The sequence below is a fragment of the Elaeis guineensis genome, chromosome 4, assembly GCF_000442705.2.
Source record: "Elaeis guineensis isolate ETL-2024a chromosome 4, EG11, whole genome shotgun sequence".
Classification (NCBI taxonomy): Eukaryota; Viridiplantae; Streptophyta; class Magnoliopsida; order Arecales; family Arecaceae; genus Elaeis; species Elaeis guineensis.
In genome coordinates, this window is record NC_025996.2 from 2,945,508 (window position 1) to 2,968,620 (window position 23,113).

A 23,113-nucleotide genomic window follows, 5' to 3' on the forward strand; every position below is an offset into this window, starting at 1 on the left:
TCCTTGACGTCTAGAGATAAGATGGGCGTACTCAAATGAGAGCATAACTTAGCTCACAAGATGTTTGTTAGATTGGGAGAAAGGCTATCTAGCACCAAAAGAGTCTCTTCTACTAGCTTATCTGGGAAATTCTAAGAAACTTCGCAAAGAGAAATTAAAAAAAAAAAAAAATCAACATTTTGCTGAACTACATAGGTTAGAACAGATCATTTGGCAAGTAGTACGATTGAAGATGGCTTCGATAAGTGCATAAATCTTCGCCCATAAAATGACTATGGTTGTCCATCTCCTTTGTGCTCCAAGAAAAGAAAATGTCTATGGTTCCTAAACTGAAACATAATCTCCTGTCATTGCAGGTATAGATGTAGCAAGACCGAATCCAGACCAGATAGATTTTATTAAAATTAGTTCAAGATTGGCGATCATCTATAAGTATACTCTATCTCGAAATCTATCTAAAACCTTTGACTTCACCAAACTCATTTATGATGATATAGAAAGGTGCAATAGAGAATTCAATATCATTACCATTTTTTTGAAATTCTGATAGCCATTGGCCAGAATTCAGGTTTGCAACAGGGCAATGAAGATGAGGATGTGATTAAAATCTTAGAACTCACAATCACAACTACCCGTTTTTGTTACTAATCCCTCTTAAGTTTGGATTCAACTAGAGTTTTATTTCTTTTGGAGATTGGATTTCCTTCTGATCTTGTTGTGTGATACTAAGGAAGATATTGCAGTTACAATAAGGTGTGACCTAAACTGGGTCCAACTTGTAACTGAGATCTCTAATGAAAGGATCTGAGCTCATAATTTTTTTTTTTTTTTCTTTTTTGGTAAGCGAGCTAATAATGGTTGGAATTAAGTATCAACAATAAAAAATGAAAATGTTGTTTAAGATGAAGGTAAAATATGCAAAAAAAAAAAAGAAAAAAAAAGATTTTAAAATATCTAAAAGTAGATATATGCTGGTCAAGCAACATGATGCGTGGCCTTTACGTAGTTTGCCCTCATTTACACCACAACAACCGTCCGTACCCCTTGAGAAATTCCTAAGTTGACCAGATCACTAGGATGAATTAGATTTCATATATATACCAAAAAATAATACCAAAAATAAATCGATAAAAAAAAAATAAATCATAGTAAATTTATATCAATCCAATCATAAACCATAATATTATAGCAAAAAAAAATAAAATAATTATGATATATCAATAAAATAAATTACCAATTATATATATACATACATAGCAATACACATTCTAACACACACACACATACATACATGTATACATATATGCATGCATACATATACATACATACATACATATAATTATATACATATAATATATATATATATATATATATAATATATATATATATATAATATATATATATATATATATATGTATATGTATATATATATTCGGATATGTATATATGTATATGTATATTATATATATATTCGGATATGTATATATATATATATATATATATATATTCGGATATGAGTTCGGTATTACCATATCCACAGGTTCGGGCCGGTTCGGGTAGAAAATAACGCTACCCATACCCGTACTATAGTTTTCGGGTTTTACCCAAATCCGAACCCAAACCCAGTCAAACCCTATTTTCGAATTTGACCGGTTTGGATAGGGTGTATACCCATCGGATCGATTAATTTTGCCATCCTACGATCCATCGTGGACCTATGAAAATATTTTTTCCAACTATAATAATGCTCTTCAGTAAATTATAGTCCGAACTAATTCATGACAGCTATTTTATATGCAGAACTCGCACCCATGGGCAAGTAGAACTTCTCGAGGTAGAATGGCAGATTTAGCCAAAAGAAACACTGCCTTTCAGCACGCAGGAGCAGAAGATATATCCACTGATTCCCCGGTTTTGAGCCCACACAACATCTTCCAAGACTAAGGAATGATTTGAAATGTCATTTCGTGGATTTGAGAGTAAAAATTAAATTATCATTGTGAGCTTCTTTATACATCTAGTCTCAAGTCTTGCCACACAGCGTGTGATTGTCTTTATACTTGAGCAAATCCTAAATGAGTTCCAAAAATGACACCACGATCCCAAAAACAAAAATAATTGACATGAGAAATGATGTCTTCACTTCAATTATTAGTGAATTGGTTTTCTAAAGTTTTTTGTTGAAAGAAAACTAATGCTTCCAGGATAAGATAAAAAAATTCTTATTATAAAGAAATGATATAAATAAATGATTTAACTAGCCTTGCTTGAGCTAGTTGGCAACTCTCCCATTTCACACTTGGAAGATGTCAAAGATTGCTCACCAAATTTCTTTAAAAAAAAAAAAAAAGTAAGCAAACCCAGCTGATTTGTGGAGCCTGATTACGCCATTCAGCTGTCAGCGATTGTTCAATAATTCCTTTGCGTCCACATTTGAAAAGGTCCTCCGTTGAATTTTCTCTTTTCTTTTTTTTGGTAAATTAGATGCATTAAATTAAACTAAACGTGAATATATACATGAATTAAGGGGAGGAATTATTCACTGACCCCTAACATTACTGCCACTTAAACATTTAATAATCAGAGACGTGTTGTTCCTTTAACATGTAGCCCCTCATCTAATTCTTTTTCTCCACACAAGTCCCTTTGACCAATATTATACACCACTTGTGTTACGTCTACTTGTTCTTGTCTCTTCGCAGAAATCAAAGGTCAAACACAATTGATATACATATCAAAGTAATGGACAGGATGTTAAATTTTTTATCAATGGATATGGCTTAGAAAAGTTTCATACAAGATAAACTCATCGGTCATGGTGCAGAGTATCGCAAGATCTGCCGTCTAGCCATGGCAGAAACCAAGGTGGAGTCTGGGTGCTACAAATTCCTTTGCAAACATAGCATCCCAAAATTCTACAAGAAGAAGACACAATCCGTCCCATTGCCAGAAGAAAAATTAGCCTCAGGCGGTCCAAATTCTCGTAAGACCACTAGATCATCAACGAGTCTTCATGGCCACCCCATCGATCCAAACGACAGACGAGACCTGCCAACCGTCGTCAACATTCCGGTGATGGCTCTGGGCGTAGAGCCCCGGTTGAAGGAGCTGGAGACCTACCTGAATGACCCAAGAGCTCACATAATCGGCATATCGGGCCCGGCCGGAGTTGGCAAGACAACTCTCATGAAAGCATTCAACAACACCTTCGGCAGCAGCAACCATAGCTTATTTGACGTGGTCATCTTTGCCTCGGCTTCCCTCGGCTCCGACGTGGGGCGGCTACAGGTGGCCATGGCAAAGAGACTGGGCTTGCCATGGCAGGAGAGTGTGAGAAAAGAGCGAAGAGCTGCACGCATATCGCTCGCACTCGAGAAGAAGAGATATTTGCTCATGCTGGATGATATCTGGAGTAGTTTGGATCTCGACGAGGTCGGGATTCCCCTCCCTGATGACGGAAACAAGTGCAAGGTGCTCTTCACCACGAGATACGAACAAATTTGCAGAGATATGGGTGCTAGTTTGACTATAAAGGTGGATCCTATGGAGCCAGAGGTGGCATGGCAGCTATTCCAGGGATTTGCCGGCGAGGCGGCCTCGAGTCCTGAAATAATGGATGTGGCCCGGGATGTAGCCTGTGAGTGCGATGGCTTGCCGCTTGGGCTGATGACGGTCGGACGTTCCATGGCTACGGTGACGAGCAGAGAGGAGTGGATAGAAGGGCTGGCAATGTTGAAGCAATCAAAGGAGGAGTTCCAACAAGGGAAGCATAAGAATTTTCCAGGTATGGAACCAGTGCTCTTCCACTTTGACTACAGTCACAAAAGACTAGCCTCAAAGGAATTGAGAGATTGCATCGCCTATTGTTCCCTCTTCCCTAAAAACCATTCCATCAAGAAGAAAGAACTTGTTAGCTACTGGCTGGGAGAAGGATTGTTGGATGACTCCGGTGGCACGGACAGAGCCTGTCGGCAGGCGGAGGACTATATGGAGGAGTTGAAGGCCATGGGGATGTTGAAGGATGGTGACAAACCTGATTTGGAGGTGATGATGCATGACATACTTCGCGAACTGATCTTGGACATAAAGAAGAATGAGTTTCTGGTTCAAGAAGGGATTGGGCTGACAAATGTTTCTAAGGTGCAGAATACTGCAGAGGCTGAGAAATTATCTCTGATGTACAACTACATCGATGACCTTGGTGGAGTAGCAAGCAGCCCCAAGCTTAAAACACTCATAGTCAAACAGAACGTTCACTTGAAAAAGCTAGCAGATGATTCATTCAAAGCTGCAACAGCTCTCAGGCTGGTGGATTTCTCATACACGGGCATGAAAGCAATCCCAATTGGCATCGACCGATTGGTCCAATTGAGGCATCTTGATCTATCATTCACCAAGATCAAGTCACTCCCCAAAGAGATTGGTGAGCTGGTGAATTTGATGCAGCTGCTTCTCGAGGGAACGAATAAGCTCTCAGTGATTCATGAAAACGTGATATCCAAGCTCTCCAAGTTGGTAGTGCTGAATATGAATGGAAGCTACGGGGATTGGGAAGTAGAAGACACAGCAGGTGGCGTCAAGAGAGGTGGAGTGAGCATTGAGGATCTTGAGTGTTTGAAACGACTGAGCGATCTTGGAATCACCATTTGCAACACCATGGCATGGGAAAGGTTCTTGAGATCCCATACGCTGTCTAAATGCACTGGCCTGTTGACTCTGAAGGGCTGCAGAGATATGAGTTCTGTGCGCCTGTCTTCGAACCTTGAGAACCTGAGAGAAGTCACCATCTCTGACTGCATCTCCCTAAAAGAGCTCAAGATTGGTGGTTCTGGCGAAGAGGCGGATGAAGGAACTTGGCAGCTCTCGCGCCTCGAGGTTCTCCGCCTCAAGGCGCTCTATCAAGCAGAGATCCTCTGGTTCGGAGCAATTACTCCCAACTGCCTTCCAATGCTTCGCAAGCTAGACATAAGCTTCTGCCATCGACTGAAAGATATCAGTTGGATTCTACTACTCGAGCATGTAGAGCATATAAACATAGATACCTGCAAGCAAATGGAGGAGATGATAGGTGGAAAAAGAGGTGTTCATGTGCCTAACCATCTGCCAAGGTTGAAGACCCTCGCACTCCGAAACCTGCCAAAATTAAAGAGCCTTTGTGATCACCCACTATCTGTTCCTTCACTGGAGTATATCAAGGTGTTGCAGTGCCCCCAAATGACTCTGCCACATTTAACCGGTGGTTCCTTCCAGGGGTCATTCATGGCGAGAAAGAATGGTGGAATACTTTAGATCGGAAGACCAGTGCGCAAGAATTTAGTTCATTCTGGTTTTTCCAAGTAGCAGAGTGAAGAGGCAGATTATCTGTGCTTGCTTTTGGAGAAAAAAGTAATTATATGTGCTCGTTAGGTTTCTCCTCCTCCTCCTCTCTCTTCTTTTTCTTACCAAATATCGCTTCGCATGATGTTTTGTCAGTAGAATTGTGTGTTGTTCTTACTTCCTGTAACTTTTGTTCTTCAAGAAGAAGAATCAATTGTGCGACATGGAAACTATAATCAGTCCAAGAAGCCTTGCTGTATGAGAAGGCTATTTAGCTGTGATGAACTTCATGAGTTAGTGAGCTTAGAAGTAGTGTGGATTTGATACTATATAAATATGTATGTATGCTAGTCGATTGGATTTGATACTAGCTGCTTTCCCTTCACCTTACCATACTTTTCTCTTGTAGTGAGGTGTAATTTCATGTCAATTCCTCTTACCTCGTGAAGAATCACCCTAGATGGTGCATGTCAGATAAAGCATGAAACATTTCAACTCATACAATAATACAAATCCTCTATTTCTAAATGCTCAATGGATTGCGGATGCGTTTGTAAATCAAAACCAACGACGAACTCAGCATATCCATACAATAAACTCGATTTAGTCTCGTTTTCGTATGATTTACTTCGTTGTTCCTCTCATAGGTACTGGAAAGCACGAAAGATGCCTCCTTGGAACAGGATAGCTAAATAACAATCATTACTGTGGAAATTAGCGTACATACAGATCGTTGAGTAAATGAATGAATTTTTAATACATATGAACTCCCATTGTGAACATCGTTCCAGGTAATGCCAATTCAAGAAAACATGGGCTCGTCGACATTTCGTCAAACACCTTGATGACCATCATATAATCGACCGCTGTTACAGAAGGGTAGAAAATCAATTATCCAATGGCTCGAACCCTTACCATAAACCCTAAACCAATGATTTATTAAAGTGATTCCTCAAATTATTATTATTTTTCTTTTCCCGGGACTAGGTGTCCCGGGACTGGGTGTCGTAATACCAAAGGGAGGGTAAGTTCGAGCAGAACACGGCAAAGCAATCACGAATCTTCTATAAAAGCCCGGAGACCCAGGACCCTTGGTCCCTCAAACTACAAGCTCGATCCTTGTACTCCTCTCTTACTCTAAACCGGGCCATCTTGTCGACTACGAATGACGAGTTCTCCTCATCAATGAGCCACCAAATCAACGCGCCCTATATACATATTCACAAAACTATTTTTAAGTAAATCCTGGGTGGGTTAACCACCCTTTCCATCCAAAAAAAAAAAAAAAAAAAAATGCAACGCCTTTATTGAAGAAATCAGTCGACCTGTTGGTGCAAAAATCTGCTAGCGCCGGAGAAGCTGGAGTTGGGGAAGCCGCGGTCGCCGCCGGGACCTGCAAGAGAAGTCTAAACCGGAGGTGGGGTTGCTCCGGCAAGACCCTCCGACGCTCAAGTCAGTTCTCTGCCTCAACAAGAATGGAGTGCTCGAACGAAAAATTTAGCAGAGTTTTGAGATAAGAAATGAGCTTAGAGAATAACGTATCTGGGTCCCCCTTTTATAGGCGGAGGAGGCAACGGATTGATGGCGACATTTGTAACCGTCTGGTAGTGGGCCGCCCATGATCAGGAGAATTTATTGCGAAGGGTAGTGGGGTAGACCCGTGGCTATTATCATAGCCCGCCACGTAGGGCCTGTTGCAGGTAGTAGAGCGGCGTCCGTTGCCGCTAGTTGTCAGCGAGTAGTGGGATCGTGCAGCACCTGCCGCAGGGAGCGGAGCAGAATCGTGGCCGTTGACACAGCCTGTCAGAGAGTAATGGGTCCGCCGCAGGGGGTGATGGAGCCGCGCGGAATCCGCTACAGGAAGTGGAACAGGATCATGGTTGTTATTGTGATCTGCCAGGGGGCGCGGATCTGTTGATCGAGGCTCGGCAGCGGTCGGAGTCCGGTCTCTGTAGAAGTCCGGGAGGGGTCCTCCTTTCGGTTGGGGTCGTAGGTGGAGTCCGGCTCCCGTAGGAGTCCGGACGGAGCTTACTTGCAGTGGATACTGAAGGCGGAGCCCGGCTCCCGTAGGAGTCCGGGCGGAGCCGAGCTGCTGTTGATATCGAAGGCGGAGCCCGGCTCCCGTAGGAGTCCGGGCGGAGCTGTGCTGCTCGAGGTCGAAGGCGGAGCCCGGCTCCCGTAGGAGTCCGGGCGGAGCCGTGCCGTTGTTGATGTCGAAGGCGGAGCCCGGCTCCCGTAGGAGTCCGGGCGGAGCTGTGCCGCTCGAAGTCGAAGGCGGAGCCCGGCTCCCGTAGGAGTCCGGGCGGAGCTGTGCCGTTGTCGATGTCGAAGGCGGAGCCCGGCTCCTGTAGGAGTCCGGGCGGAGCTGTGCCGCTCGAAGTCGAAGGCGGAGCCCGGCTCCCGTAGGAGTCCGGGCGGAGCTGTGCCGCTCGAAGTCGAAGGCGGAGCCCGGCTCCCGTAGGAGTCCGGGCGGAGCTGTGCCGCTCGAAGTCGAAGGCGGAGCCCGGCTCCCGTAGGAGTCCGGGCGGAGCTGTGCCGTTGTCGATGTCGAAGGCGGAGCCCGGCTCCCGTAGGAGTCCGGGCGGAGCCGTGCCGTTGTTGATGTCGAAGGCGGAGCCCGGCCCCCGTAGGAGTCCGGGCGGAGCTGTGTCGTTGTCGATGTCGAAGGCGGAGCCCGGCTCCCGTAGGAGTCCGGGCGGAGCTGTGCTGCTCGAAGTTGAAGGCGGAGCCCGGCTCCCGTAGGAGTCCGGGCGGAGCTGTGCCGTTGTCGATGTCGAAGGCGGAGCCCGGCTCCCGTAGGAGTCCGGGCAGAGCCGTGCCGTTGTTGATGTCGAAGGTGGAGCCCGGCTCCCGTAGGAGTCCGGGCGGAGCTGTGCCGTTGTCGATGTCGAAGGCGGAGCCCGGCTCCCGTAGGAGTCTGGGCGGAGCTGTACTGCTCGAAGTCGAAGGCGGAGCCCGGCTCCCGTAGGAGTCCGGGCGGAGCTGTGCTGCTCGAAGTTGAAGGCGGAGCCCGGCTCCCGTAGGAGTCCGGGCGGAGCTGTGCCGCTCGAAGTCGAAGGCGGAGCCCGGCTCCCGTAGGAGTCCGGGCGGAGCTGTGCCGTTGTCGATGTTGAAGGCGGAGCCCGGCTCCCGTAGGAGTCTGGGCGGAGCCGTGCCATTGTTGATGTCGAAGGCAGAGCCCGGCTCCCGTAGGAGTCCGGGCGGAGCTGTGCTGCTCGAAGTCGAAGGCGGAGCCCGGCTCCCATAGGAGTCCGGGCGGAGCTGTGCCGCTCGAAGTCAAAGGCGGAGCCCGGCTCCCGTAGGAGTCCGGGCGGAGCTGTGCCGTTGTCGATGTCGAAGGCGGAGCCCGGCTCCCGTAGGAGTCTGGGCGGAGCCGTGCCGTTGTTGATGTCGAAGGCGGAGCCCGGCTCCCGTAGGAGTCCGGGCGGAGCTGTGCCGTTGTCGATGTCGAAGGCAGAGCCCGGCTCCCGTAGGAGTCCGGGCGGAGCTGTGCTGCTCGAAGTCGAAGGCAGAGCCCGGCTCTCGTAGGAGTCCGGGCGGAGCTGTGCTGCTCGAAGTCGAAGGCGGAGCCCGGCTCCCGTAGGAGTCCGGGCGGAGCTGTGCCGTTGTCGATGTCGAAGGCGGAGCCCGACTCCCGTAGGAGTCCGGGCGGAGCCGTGCCGTTGTTGATGTCGAAGGCGGAGCCCGGCTCCCGTAGGAGTCCGGGCGGAGCTGTGCTGCTCGAAGTCGAAGGCGGAGCCCAGCTCCCGTAGGAGTCCGGGCGGAGCTGTGCCGCTCGAAATAGAAGGCGGAGCCCGGTTCCCGTAGGAGTCCGGGCGGAGTTGTGCCGTTGTCGATGTCGAAGACGGAGCCCGGCTCCCGTAGGAGTCCGGGCGGAGCTGTGCTGCTCGAAGTCGAAAGCGGAGCCCGGCTTCCGTAGGAGTCCGGGCGGAGCTGTGCTGCTCGAAGTCGAAGGCGGAGCCCGGCTCCCGTAGGAGTCCGGGCGGAGCTGTGCCGTTGTCGATGTCGGTGGCGGAGCCCGGCTCCCGTAGGAGTCCGGGCAGAGCTGTTCTGTTCCGTCGTCGATTTCGCTGGGGGTTTCGGCTGTGGGTATTTTATACCCAACACTAGTCCCCCTACTTCCGAGTTTGAATTTCAAATGAAGGAAGTACAGAGAGAGAGATGGGTACAGCCGGAACCGTCCCTTCGAATCCTGCGCACTGCCGCCTCCAGATATTTTGGCATTTAATGTGTGTACGTCAGAGCCCGCTTTTCGGTGAAGGTGACCTGAAGAGTCTTTTCGGAACCTCCGTTGAAACACGATCCCAAGCGCCGCACCGCTGGAATTTGCGAGCGGTCAACCCTCGATAGCAATGAAGGGGATAAGCGCGACACGTGGCACACACCAGCAGGCCCAGGAATACTCGCCGCCATAACTGCACTAGGATCCGTCGGCTATTTAAACCCCTCAGTCCTTTCATGGCCTCATCCTGGTGCTTTTCTTTCCCCTGAGAGTCTTGCTTCCCTCGTACCAGTCCTTACCTCCTTCAGCCCCCCAATTCTTCTCTGAGGGTCCCTACACCATGTCCTCCACCCCGGAAGCCGTCCTTGAGAGGATTTTTAAGGCTTGGAGGAAGGTGAGGAGGAGAACGGCGGCCGGTGAGAATCTCCGTCGTTTTGAAGGGGGCTCGAGGAAGAATTCCTTCAACAACGGGGGTTTAGTAATGGGGGCTGTCGGTGAAGTTATTCTGCCCGCGAATTTTGGAGTAGCAAGGCGGGGTGATACCGATCAAGAGGGCAGAGCTACCGTCATAAGCCATGACGGGATCCTTAACGCCGTCGGGGCCGAGGGACCGGAGGCGGTCGGCATCGATGGCGAGGCAGTGGAACTTGCTGCGGGGACGGTGGAAGTAGCGCATGCCGACCTTGCCGGAGCATTTTGGGTGGCGGCTGTTGTGGGGCATTCGGAGATGAGGCACATCTCTGACGTCGCTACCGCTTCCGAGGTGACTCCGATTCTTCTTGAAACAGGTCTTCGCTACTGCCGCCGTTGCCCTTACCGTCTCTGGAGATCTATCCCACCCCTTTCCCGCTAAGGCTGGGACTTCGGAAACAGAATGAGGCGAGATGGGGCGAGAGCTGTTACACGCACTGGAGAACGCGACTGAGAAGGATAGAGACGGAGAGAGGAGTTCGTAGCTCGGAGCGGCCTCCGGTTCGTCCCGCCCGAACCGTGCTTGCGAGACTTGCGATGACGTGTATCTTCTTTTTCTTTTTCCCCTGACCCACCGGGTCCTGTAACGTATACTCTTGTTAAATGAAAAAGATATCTTGGTACCTCGTCTGCATCTCGCATTAAATAGTTGTCTGTCGAATTTCTTCATTTTTCTTTCCTGCTCTTCGTCTGTGTCACGTCGTCCCAAGGTCGTCGGTGACTTCTTCAGTTCATGTGGGGTTGTCGTTTGCCGAGCTACTTTTCGGTTCTTACGCCGTTCGAAGATACCCAATTGTCATTCCGTTGATGGTTGCAGGTTTGCTTGGGGCCCTTCGGGCCCGAGATTCCTCCTAGGGCTTGAATTTGGGGATTCGAGCTTCCGTTGCCTTCGGTCACTATTTGCTTTCCTTTTTTGCTTGGATTTTTCTCCGCCGAAGTCGGGGCTAAGTTCGGCTCCCTTGGTAGTCCGAGCGGAGAAGTCCTCCTGAAGTTGGAGTAGCTTGGCTCTCGTAGGGGCCAGGGCAAAGTTTTCATTTTCCTGCAATCAAAGTCATAGGCAAAGTCCGGCTTCCGTAGAAGTCCGGGCGGGGTTGTCCTGTAGCTGATGTCGGCGATGGAGCCCGGCTCCTGTAGGGGTCCGGGTGAAATCTTCCATGGCGTCGCAGACGGAACCCGGCCCCGTAGGAGTCCGGGCGAAATCTTTTTTGTCGTTGGAACCCGGCTCCCATAGGAGTCCGGGTAAAGTCTTCTTTGTCGTTGGAACCCGGCTCCCGTAGGAGTCCGGGCGAAATCTTTCTTGTCGTTGGAACCCGGCTCCCGTAGGAGTCCAGGTAAAGTCTTCTTCGTCGTTGGAACCCGGCTCCCGTAGGAGTCCGGGCCTTCATTTCGCTCAAGCCGGCGTGAGGTTCTCCTCGTGTTCCTGACACGGCTGTGGGGGCACATTGGGGCGTTGTAAGGCCTCTCCCCCCATCCGGTCTAAAAGAACCGGGCCTTCGACTTTGCTCAAGTTAGAGCGAGGTTCTCCTCCTGTCCCTAACAGGGCTGTGGGGGCACATATGGGCATTACGAGGCCTCTCCCCCCTTCCGGTCTAAAAGAATCGGGCCTTCGATTTTGCTCAAGTTAGGGCGAGGTTCTCCTCCTGTCCCTAACAGGGCTGTGGGGGCACATATGGGCATTGTGAGGCCTCTCCCCCCATCCGGTCTAAAAGAATCGGGCCTTCGACTTTGCTCAAGTTAGGGCGAGGTTCTCCTCCTGTCCCTAACAGGGCTGTGGGGGCACATATGGGCGTTGCGAGGCCTCTCCCCCCATCCGGTCTAAAAGAATCGGGCCTTCGACTTTGCTCAAGTTAGGGCGAGGTTCTCCTCCTGTCCCTAACAGGGCTGTGGGGGCACATATGGGCGTTGCGAGGCCTCTCCTCCCATCCGGTCTAAAGAACCGGGCCTTCGACTTTGCTCAAGTTAGGGCGAGGTTCTCCTCCTGTCCCTAACAGGGCTGTGGGGGCACATATGGGCGTTGTGAGGCCTCTCCCCCCATCCGGTCTAAAAGAACCAGGCCTTCGACTTTATAAGATTGCCCTCTTGTTTTTGATACAGTTTGCTTGAATTGTCCCAAGACAGATGGGCACGCATTTTTGATTAAGACGAAATTACTGGTAGTACATCCGTAAGTTTTTCAAGCTCCATGGTCGCGGGAGGTCGGCTCCTCCGAGCTCCTTAAGATAATAGGTTCCAAGCCGGACGACTTCCTTGACCTCGTAAGGTCCCTCCCAGTTTGGGGCAAGTTTTCCCTGGCCCTGTGGTTGCGAGACAGCAGCTCGTCGGAGCATTAGATCTCCTGCTTTAAATGTCTTGTTCTTGACCCGGGTGTTGTAATATCGGGCAACTTTCTGTCTGTAGGCTGCCATTCGAACCTGAGCGATCTCCCGCCTTTCTTCCAGCAGGTCGAGGTTGGCTCTGAGATTTTGTGCGTTTTGGGGTTCGTCGAATGCCACGATTCGTGCCGACGGGAGTTTAAGCTCGATCGGGATGACGGCTTCCGTACCAAAGGCTAAAGCGAAGGGAGTCTCCCCTGTAGGCAACCTCTGGGTGGTTCGATACGCCCATAGCACATGATAAAGTTCGTCCGCCCAAGTTCCTTTCGCTCTTTCAAGCCTTGTCTTAATTCCCTGCAAAAGGGTTCTGTTAATTACCTCAGCTTCGTCGTTTGCCTGAGGATGGGCCACTGATGTGAAGTTGTGGGAGATGTTTAGATCTTCACAGAATTCAGCGAATCTGGCTCCCGCGAATTGCCGTCCATTATCAGTGATTAGGGTTCTAGGCAAACCGAACCTGCATACGATTGATTTCCAGACGAAATCCTGCACTTTCGCTTCTGTGATTTTTGCTAGCGGCTCGGCTTCGACCCATTTGGTGAAGTAGTCGATCGCTACAAGGAGAAACTTTCTTTGACCGGACACCATGGGAAAGGGGCCAAGAATATCCATCCCCCATTGTGCAAAAGGCCATGGGGCACTCAAGGGTGTGAGCTCGGTAGCAGGTTGTCTCTGGATGTTGGCGTATCTCTGGCATCGATCGCACTTTTTGACATATTCGATTGAATCATGATGCATTGTTGGCCAGTAATACCCTTGGCGGAGTAGCTTGTGGGATAAAGATCTGGCAGCCAAATGGTTTCCGCAAGCTCCCTCGTGTACTTCCCATAAAGTGTAGTCAGCTTCTGAGGGCCGGAGACACCTTAAGAGGGGCAAGGAGTATGATCTTTTGTACAATTTGCCCTCATAAAGGATGTACCGGGAGGCTTGATTTCGGAGCTTCCGGGCCTCTTTCGCGTCCTGGGGGAGAATCCCGTCTTTAAGATAGGTTGTCAGTGGATCGACCCAGCTGGGCTCGTGGTCGATCTCCATTATGGGCCACGGTTCTTCCGTACTCGGATGTTTTAAAACTTCAAAGAGGACGCCTTTGGGCAATTCGGCCGGAGCCGATGTCGTCAGTTTGGAGAGAAGATCGGCTCTGGTATTCTCCGACCTTGGAATTTGTCTGATGTCGAAACTGCTAAAGGTAGGGGTGAACTCCTTCACTTTCTCAAGATATTTGGCCATGCTGTCCTCCCGTGCTTCATAGCTCCCGCTGACTTGCCCCACCACAAGTTGGGAGTCGCTGTGCACCCGGAGTTGGCCTATTCCAAGCTCTTTGGCGACCCTTAATCCCGCAATCAGAGCTTCATATTCCGCTCCATTGTTTGTTGCGGGAAACTCGAAACGCAGAGCGTACTCTGCGACGACTCCCTCCGGGCTGACCAAGATCAGGCCTGCACCCGCGCCTGCCATGTTGGAAGATCCGTCCACATAGAGGGTCCAAAAGCAATCGGAGGGGCTGGCTTCTTCGTTGGGGGAGTTCGGTCGAGCCTTCAGGTCGTCAACTTTGCTTTGCTCAGGTTCGGCCTCCTCGGGGATGGTGCACTCTACTATGAAATCTGCCAATATTTGGACCTTTATTGCTGGTCTAGGTTTGTAGTTAATGTCGAATTCTGTGAGCTCGATTGCCCATTTTGTCATTCTTCTAGAGGTATCAGCTCGGTGCAAAACCGCCTTGATCGGTTGATCGGTGAGTAGCGTCACCGTGTGCCCTTGAAAGTAAGGTCGGAGTCTCCGAGCTGCAATCAACAAGGCGTAGGTCAGTTTTTCTAATTTAGTATACCTGATCTCGGCGTCCCTCAGCGCACGGCTAATGTAGTAGACCGGCCGTTGGACTTTCATTTCTTCTTTGACAAGGACAGCCGCGAGGGCTGTGGGAGAGACTGCCAGGTATAAAAATAGTTCCTCCCCAGGTTCGGGCTTCGCCAGCAGTGGGGGTGAGCTAAGGTAGCCTTTTAATTCTTCGAATGCCTGTTGGCATTCAGAGGTCCAACAAAAGTTCTTCGGCTGCTTGAGGGTTTGAAAGAAGGGCAAACATCGTTCGGCCGACCTCGCGACAAAGCGATTAAGAGCCGCAATCCTTCCCGTGAGGCACTGAACCTCCTTGATCGACCTTGGGGCGGTCATATTTTGGATGGCGCGAATTTTCTCCGGATTGGCCTCGATCCCGCGCCCCGATACCATGAAGCCCAGGAACTTTCCTGAGGTTATCCCAAAAGCGTATTTGGTCGGGTTCAGCTTCATTCTGTACTTTCGGAGAGCGTCAAAGGTTTCCTCAAGGTCGGCGACATGATTTCTGAAAGATCTGCTTTTCATGAGCATGTCGTCCACGTAAACCTCCATGTTTCGATCGATCTGCTCCTTGAAGATTTTGTTCACCAGTCGCTGATAGGTTGCGCCCGCGTTCTTGAGGCCGAACGGCATAACCCTGTAGCAGTAAAGGCCACGATTAGTGATAAAAGCTGTCTTTTCTTCATCTTCCAATGCCATTCTAATCTGGTTATAGCCGGAGAACGCGTCCATAAAAGTGAGGAGCTCATGGCCTGAGGTAGCGTCCACCAGTTGGTCGATCCTGGGAAGGGGGTAGCTGTCCTTTGGGCAAGCCTTATTCAGCTTTTTGAAGTCGATACACATCCTCCACTTGTCGTTTGCTTTCTTGACCAAAACAACATTGGAGATCCACTCAGGATAATTGACTTCTTTGATAAATCCGGCCTTGAGAAGCTTATCCACTTCCTCGGCTATTGCCTTCTGCCTCTCCGGGGCATGACTCCGGATTTTTTCTTTCGTCGGCCGATGTTTAGGGTCGACCGCCAGATGATGTTCCATGACTTCTGTGTCGATCCCCGGCATATCCGTCGGGACCCATGCGAAAACGTCCGCATTTCTTCGGAGGAAATCCACAAGATGCGTCCGCACCTCTTCCCCTAGGTTGGAGCCAATTAACACCACATGCTCCGTGCTCCCATCATTCAGAGGGATTGGTATTAGGTCTTCAATTGGACCGCCCCTCTCTTTAGCGAGGTCATCGCGGGCATCCAATCCATCGACCGGACAGGGGTCCGCTTGATCGCTTCTTTGCAAGGCAATGTTGTAGCAATGCCTGGCTAGCGCTTGGTCTCCCCGGACTTCTCCGATCCCCTGGCTGGTGGGGAACTTCAATTTCAAATGGTAGGTTGAAACAACAGCTCTGAGGGCATTGAGGTCGGGTCGGCCAAGAATTGCATTGTAGGCAGATGGCGCCTTTACCACCAGGAAATTCACCAGGGCTCTGGACTGCTTTGGATGCAGACCCGCAGTCACAGTTAGAGCTATCATTCCTTCCGTCGGAACGGCGTCACCGGTAAACCCTATTAAGGGGGAGCAAATCGGCCTTAGATGGCCGTCAAGAGTGGCCATTCTTGAAAAGGCGTTGTAGAACAAGATGTCGGTCGAACTCCCGTTGTCGACGAGAATGCGACGGACGTCGTAATTTGCTATGTTCAAGGAAACTACGACCGCATCGTTATGAGGGAATTGGACTCCCTGGGCGTCTTCTTCAGTGAAGGCTATGGGTTCTTCAACTTTTTGCCGCTTGAGGGATGCAGCTGATGTACTGATTGCCTCCCGTCGGGATTCCCCCGAGATGACGTTGACGGAATCCGACGGAGACCGGTCATCCGGCCACCCTTTATCGGCGACCATAACCGGAGGTAGTTGTGCAGAGACCTCGTGAGAGGGCATCAGACGAGGGAAGGAGGATTGGGCGCCGGAAAAGATGGCCAGAAGCAGGTCCGTTGAGCGCTCCTTTAAGAACAAGGGTGCTGCGAAGACACACGCCCTCCTTCTAGCGCCAATCCTGTTGGTGCAAAAATCTGCTAGCGCCGGAGAAGCTGGAGTCGGGGAAGCCGCGGTCGCCGCCGGGACCTGCAAGGGAAGTCTAAACCGGAGGTGGGGTTGCTCCGGCAAGACCCTCCGACGCTCAAGTCAGTTCTCTGCCTCAACAAGAATGGAGTGCTCGAACGGAGAATTTAGCAGAGTTTTGAGATAAGAAATGAGCTTAGAGAATAACGTATCTGGGTCCCCTTTTTATAGGCGGAGGAGGCAACGGATTGATGGCGACATTTGTAACCGTCTGGTAGTGGGCCGCCCATGGTCAGGGGAATTTATTGCGAAGGGTAGTGGGGTAGACCCGTGGCTATTGTCATAGCCCGCCACGTAGGGCCTGTTGCAGGTAGTGGAGCGGCGTCCGTTGCCGCTAGTTGTCAGCGAGTAGTGGGATCGTGCAGCACCTGCCGCAGGGAGTGGAGCAGAATCGTGGCCGTTGACACAGCCTGTCAGAGAGTAATGGGTCCGCCGCAGGGGGTGATGGAGCCGCGCGGAATCCGCTACAGGAAGTGGAACAGGATCATGGTTGTTATTGTGATCTGCCAGGGGGCGCGGATCTGTTGATCGAGGCTCGGCAGCGGTCGGAGTCCGGTCTCTGTAGAAGTCCGGGAGGGGTCCTCCTTTCGGTTGGGGTCGTAGGTGGAGTCCGGCTCCCGTAGGAGTCTGGACGGAGCTTACTTGCAGTGGATACTGAAGGCGGAGCCCGGCTCCCGTAGGAGTCCGGGCGGAGCCGAGCTGCTGTTGATATCGAAGGCGGAGCCCGGCTCCCGTAGGAGTCCGGGCGGAGCCGTGCCGTTGTTGATGTCGAAGGCGGAGCCCGGCTCCCATAGGAGTCCGGGCGGAGCTGTGCCGCTCGAAGTCGAAGGCGGAGCCCGGCTCCCGTAGGAGTCCGGGCGGAGCTGTGCCGTTGTCGATGTCGAAGGCGGAGCCCGGCTCCCGTAGGAGTCCGGGCGGAGCTGTGCCGCTCGAAGTCGAAGGTGGAGCCCGGCTCCCGTAGGAGTCCGGGCGGAGCTGTGCCGCTCGAAGTCGAAGGCGGAGCCCGGCTCCCGTAGGAGTCCGGGCAGAGCTGTGCCGTTGTCGATGTCGAAGGCGGAGCCCGGCTCCCGTAGGAGTCCGGGCGGAGCCGTGCCGTTGTTGATGTCGAAGGCGGAGCCCGGCTCCCGTAGGAGTCCGGGCGGAGCTGTGCCGTTGTCGATGTCGAAGGCGGAGCCCGGCTCCCGTAGGAGTCCGGGTGGAGCTGTGCTGCTCGAAGTCGAAGGCGGAGCCCGGCTCCCGTAGGAGTCCGGGCGGAGCTGTGCCGCTCGAAGTCGAAGGCGGAGCCCGGCTCCCGTAGGAGTCCGGGCGGAGCTGTGCCGTTGTCGATGTCGAAGGCGGAGCTCGGCTCCCGTAGGAGTCCGGGCGGAGCCGTGCCGTTGTTGATGTCGAAGGCGGAGCCCGGCTCCCGTAGGAGTCTGGACGGAGCTGTGCCGTTGTCGATGTCGAAGGCGGCATATATATATGTATATATACATATATATATACATATATACATATATAGATATATACATATATATATATATATATATATATATATATGTATATATATATATATGTATATATATATACATATATATATATCTATATATATATATATATATATATATGTATATATATATATATAGATATATGTATATATATATGTATATAGATATATGTATATATATATGTATATATACACATATATATATTTGTATGTATATATATACATACATATATATATGTATGTATATATATACATATATATATATGTATCTATATATATACATATATATATATATATATATGTATCTATATATCTACATATATATATATATATATGTATCTATATATCTACATATATATATATATATATGTATCTATATATCTACATATATATATATATATATATGTATCTATATATATACATATATATATATATATATGTATATATATAGATACATATATATATATATATATATATATATATATATATAGATACATATATATATATATATATATATATATATATATATATATATATATATATGTATGTATCTATATATCTACATATATATATATATATATGTGTGTATATATATATATATATATATATATATATACATATATATATATATATGTATAGATATATATATATACATATATATATACATATATATATATATATGTATAGATATATATATATACATATATATATACATATATATATATATATGTATAGATATATATATATACATATATATATATATATATATATATATATATATATATATATGTATGTATGTATGTATGTATGTATGTATGTATATGTATATATATATATATATATATATATATATATATATATATATTTTGTATGTATGTATGTATATATTTAATAATATTATTTTATTTATAATATATATATTAATATATATAATTAGTAGGCTAAAGCTCTGTTTCAAGCTCAACCTCTGAGTTTGGGTATGGCTCGATTGATACTTGAGTTGAGTCGATTTTGAATTTTGCCTATTTTTCGTCGAGTCGAACTTGAACTTGGAATGTCAAAGCTCCGTCGATCTCAGATCGTGTTCCAAAATCGAGTATTTTAAGTTGAGTCGAGCTCAAATTTTCAACTAATCGGCTCGATTTAGCTCGATTGCGCCTCTATATTTTTTCACGTAGCGAAGTGGCGAAGGCACTTCCATCAAAATCCATGCATAATACCATCAAAGGAAATTTAGTAAATTAAATGCCAGGCAAGTTTTTTACTCAAAGCTGCTCTAAGAATAAGGTGGTGGCAACACTGACAGCTGTCAGTCATCAGAACGAATCCTATGAGAGGTTTTGTCCGGGATGGCATGTGTGAGAACACGCCCACGACTCGTCTCACTATTAAGATGGACTAGGTCCAGTGGACCAGTGCAATAGTCATTCGTTAGATTATCCTCTTGTATTTAAACAATTCAAGAAGAAATGAGGGGCACCTGTTATCCACCAACACATGCTTCGGCATTTGGATTGGTCCACTGGACCTGGCACATTTAATAATTTCTCCCTATGACTGTCAACACAAGCCTAGCTGACAGCATGCAACATAAGACTGTATCAAGTAGCTCTGGCGGAGAAACTTTTAGTCTATCTGGAATTGGGCATCGATATTCAGGTGCAATTCAATCAGTCGTCGTTTTTACTTGCCTTGATCTCGTTGAATCCGAACAAGGATCAACTGGGTTGTAAATTGAATGGAAAATAGATATTCTCCATCACTCCTGTATATCAATTTTTGAACATGAGGGGATATGAGTGGACCTTTGCTGCCCGCATTTGAAATCTTTTTCTCCCTCTCAGATCCAATGCTTTCTTTGGCAATGTTGGAAAAAAAAACTCAATGCTAGAGATTTGCTTGGGAAGAGTCTTGGATGGAATCTTGGATGATGCATTTTGTATAATCAAGCCCCAAAAATTGTAGACCATCTTTTCTCTCATCGGCCGTTTGTTATTTATTAGGTGTGCTCGACCCACAAGCCTCCTTCCGATCGGAAATGGAGGAATTTCATCAAGCCAGCTCAACCAGTTCTGCTTATGTTATTTGCAGCCATAGCTTGGACATGTTGGAGGGAGAGATTCAATAATTTTTCTTAATAAGAATTCTTCTGTTGCAGTTGTGGCTTCAAGAGTAGGAGTGACAATCAAGCCGTATCAGATCATAAATGAATTGGATCAATACGGATTGAGTCAGAAAATCGTCAATCTAAACCTGACCTATTTATTAAATAGGTTAAAAATTCAAACTTGAATCCGACTTATTTATTAAATAGATAATCCGATTCAGCCCATTTAATTGATTTATTAAATAAATCAAATTAGATTAAACTGATTAAATAGATTAAACAGATTGGATTAAATGGATCAGAAACAAATTAAACAGATTTTAAATAAAGTAAACAGATCTTAAAGGAATTAAATAGATGAAACAGATTGGGTTAAATAGATTAACAATAGCTTAAACAGATTAAATGAATTATCTGACTCAATCCGATCTGAATATTAAACGATTTAAATAGATTAACAGTTAGATATCTAAAATCCAAATCCAATCTAATAAAACGGATCGATCTGTTTATGATCCAAATCCGTTTAGTTTAAATCCAAATCCGTTTATGATTGATCGAATATGGATCGGATTGATGGATCGGATCACATTTTGCCAGTCTATTCAAAACGTTTCATTTCTTCAATGATTGGTTGACCCTCTGTAATCACAGAGCTTAGTCTAATTTTGGAGAAATTTGGTTGAAGGTGAAGGAGCTTCCAAATGTGTTTTCAGAAAATTAGCAATTCCATGGTGTCGCTTTTCTTATTTCAGCACTCATAAGTAGTTCGAGGGACCTAAATTTATTGTCCGAGAATATTGTTTGGTCTTCTTATGCCTTTTGCCCTTCCAACAGATTGTATTCTGCTTCAAAGGAGGTATGATCTCAGATATGGAAATTGGCTGTTTTATATTTCAAAAACTCTCTCTCAAGTCGGACTCTTTTGTGAAATTTGGACGTGGTGGCCATTCCGGATTCAGGTCCTTTCTCAAAGCCTCATTCTGATGTGGGGCAGTGGTACAGCAGCTTGGTCTTCTGTGATGAGCGAAACAGAGCTCTGTTATGTTCAAAGGTGGCTGTTATTCCAGGAAAAAGAGTTGGCTTGGGAATCTTTGTGCTTGGGCAATGAATGCTTCTGCTTGTTGGTCTGGATGAGGTCCTATCCTCTGCTGCTGCTTATGAGCATCAACATTCTCTCTCCTGATTATCAGGCACTTGGTTTGGAACCATTTAGCTTCTTGCTTCTCGCATACAAAGAACTCTACACAGTTTGTAAACCTAAACATATCAAATAAAAATCTAATGGAATCCCCAACACACATGAAGGGCATATTAGGAAGAGCTGTTTAACCTTTCTACTAGATAAATAAGAAGTGTCAGGAAGCAAACATGTATTTGTGGAAAATAGAAGTGTAAAATTAATAAAAATTATATAAAATGGAACTTCTAAGTTACCAGATAAACTGAAACAGAAAAAGAACTTGTAATAAAAGCTATGAGCCTGTTCTAATCTTGGGTGCATATCTAAATCTATGGTTCAGAATCCATTGAACATATAGCATTTGCATTTGGCCCATGCTTGGGTTATGGGGGATGGATGTCAATGAGCAAATTTATAGTGTATAAATGGAAATGGCTCTCTGTAATTTTTAAGCATAAGAAGGAACATTCGCTCAAAGATCTCGATATACCCAGGCAAAAAGAGGTGTGGGACCAATGGAAATCCAAACTGGATTTCTCATATTGATGATATTGCTCGAATTTCCTAAGGATCAGCTCAAAATGCATCTCAGATACCTTGAGTCCAGAAGAAAAATGGAACAGATATTAGAAGGGTTTTCTGATTAAAGAACGATAGGTACCTACATACCACAATCCAGGAACATAATGTTATTAAGTCAGGTTTCATCTGAAACAGATCATAAAAAAGATATGCTGGGGTCAGGGCCGGCCTTGGGGCAGGTCGAACTGGGCAACCGCCCCAGGCCCCAGGCCTTGCATCGATGTTTCAACTGGATGCAAGGATGGCTTTCTACAATATTATAACAAGAAAAATAATTATATAGATTAATGATGGGTTTTACATGCTGCTTAACGAACATATCTATAGCAAATTATTGCATGTAGATTAATTTTTTAATGATAATTAATGTTTAAAGTATATTAATTTTTAATAGAGAAGGCCCATTTTTTTCATTTGGCCCCAGGTCTAAAACATGTTAGGACCAGCTCTAGCTGGGGTTCAAGGCAAAACACAGTCGCAAATCTCATATCTCGAACCGGAGAAGAGAGACATATGAGGGTTATCTGATTGTACAGAAAATAAGATATTTCATATCATGATCCAAGATATTGACATGTTATCAAAGCGTTTCTAGGATTGGAACGGAAACAAATCATGATCAGCCCAATAAGGAGATAGCGAGAGAAGATATGAGATTAATGACAGGAAACCTTTAAATTCTTGGAGGAGTTTGCAATCCTCTTCTATTATTTTCATTGTTGCTGCTACTGTTCTTCTCTCAAGTATAGAGATTGGCTTGCCAAAGCTGGTGTTTTTGAGAATCTTCGAAGTTTTCACAATAACAGAGGAGATCAGTCCCCAAACTTACCAAAAAGAGAGCAACTGTGAGAAGAAAGTGGAGCAATAAAAGATTTAGAACAAAACCTTTCCTTGAGACAGTAGGAACAGTTGAGGGAGCCTGCGCTTGGCCTCCACCTCGTGGACACACTGTTAACAATGTAGGAGGCAAATGGAAACTAGCAGCAGAAGGAAAGTGAAAGGCAAATATAGGCTTCATGAGGTTTGGGGGTTGGGGTTTGGGAGTTGGCAAGGCTTCCAAGTGAATTACACACTACACAGAATTTAAAATTTGAAAGGGGATGTTGGGAGTGACGTCAGTTTATTCATTTTATAAAAAGGTAAGAGGCACCCTTGTGCAAGAACAAGTTCTCACACCAAGCAGTTGCGTCCATCCATCTTGTCTTCTATACGACAATCCAAGTCAAAGAACATAATTAAGCTAGACTTGCTTTTTAATGTCTTCCCTTTGCCTACGATAAAAGAACAGAGATACTAACATAATTCTGCAAAAGTATAATTCAGCTAGCAATTTCCAGAAGACATCGAATGTGTAAGAACCTAAATCTTCCATCCAAGGTTATCAAAATGCACATGGAATGTGACCCAAGAATTCCAGAACACGATGATC

At 47.0% G+C, this 23,113-nt stretch overlaps 1 protein-coding gene across 1 annotated transcript; it reads left to right on the forward strand.

Annotated features, from left to right (window-relative positions):
• The first annotated feature begins 2,850 nt into the window (after positions 1-2,850).
• Positions 2,851-5,289, forward strand: LOC105033602 (disease resistance protein RPS2-like). The gene has a single exon (XM_010908470.4). The coding sequence runs from the start codon at positions 2,851-2,853 to the stop codon at positions 5,287-5,289; it is 2,439 nt and encodes an 812-aa protein (XP_010906772.3).
• The last annotated feature ends 17,824 nt before the right edge of the window (positions 5,290-23,113 follow it).

Coding starts and splice junctions, on each gene's coding strand:
- LOC105033602 (XM_010908470.4), top strand. CDS start 2,851: ATGGCAGAAACCAAGGTGGAGTCTGGGTGCTACAAATTCCTTTGCAAA.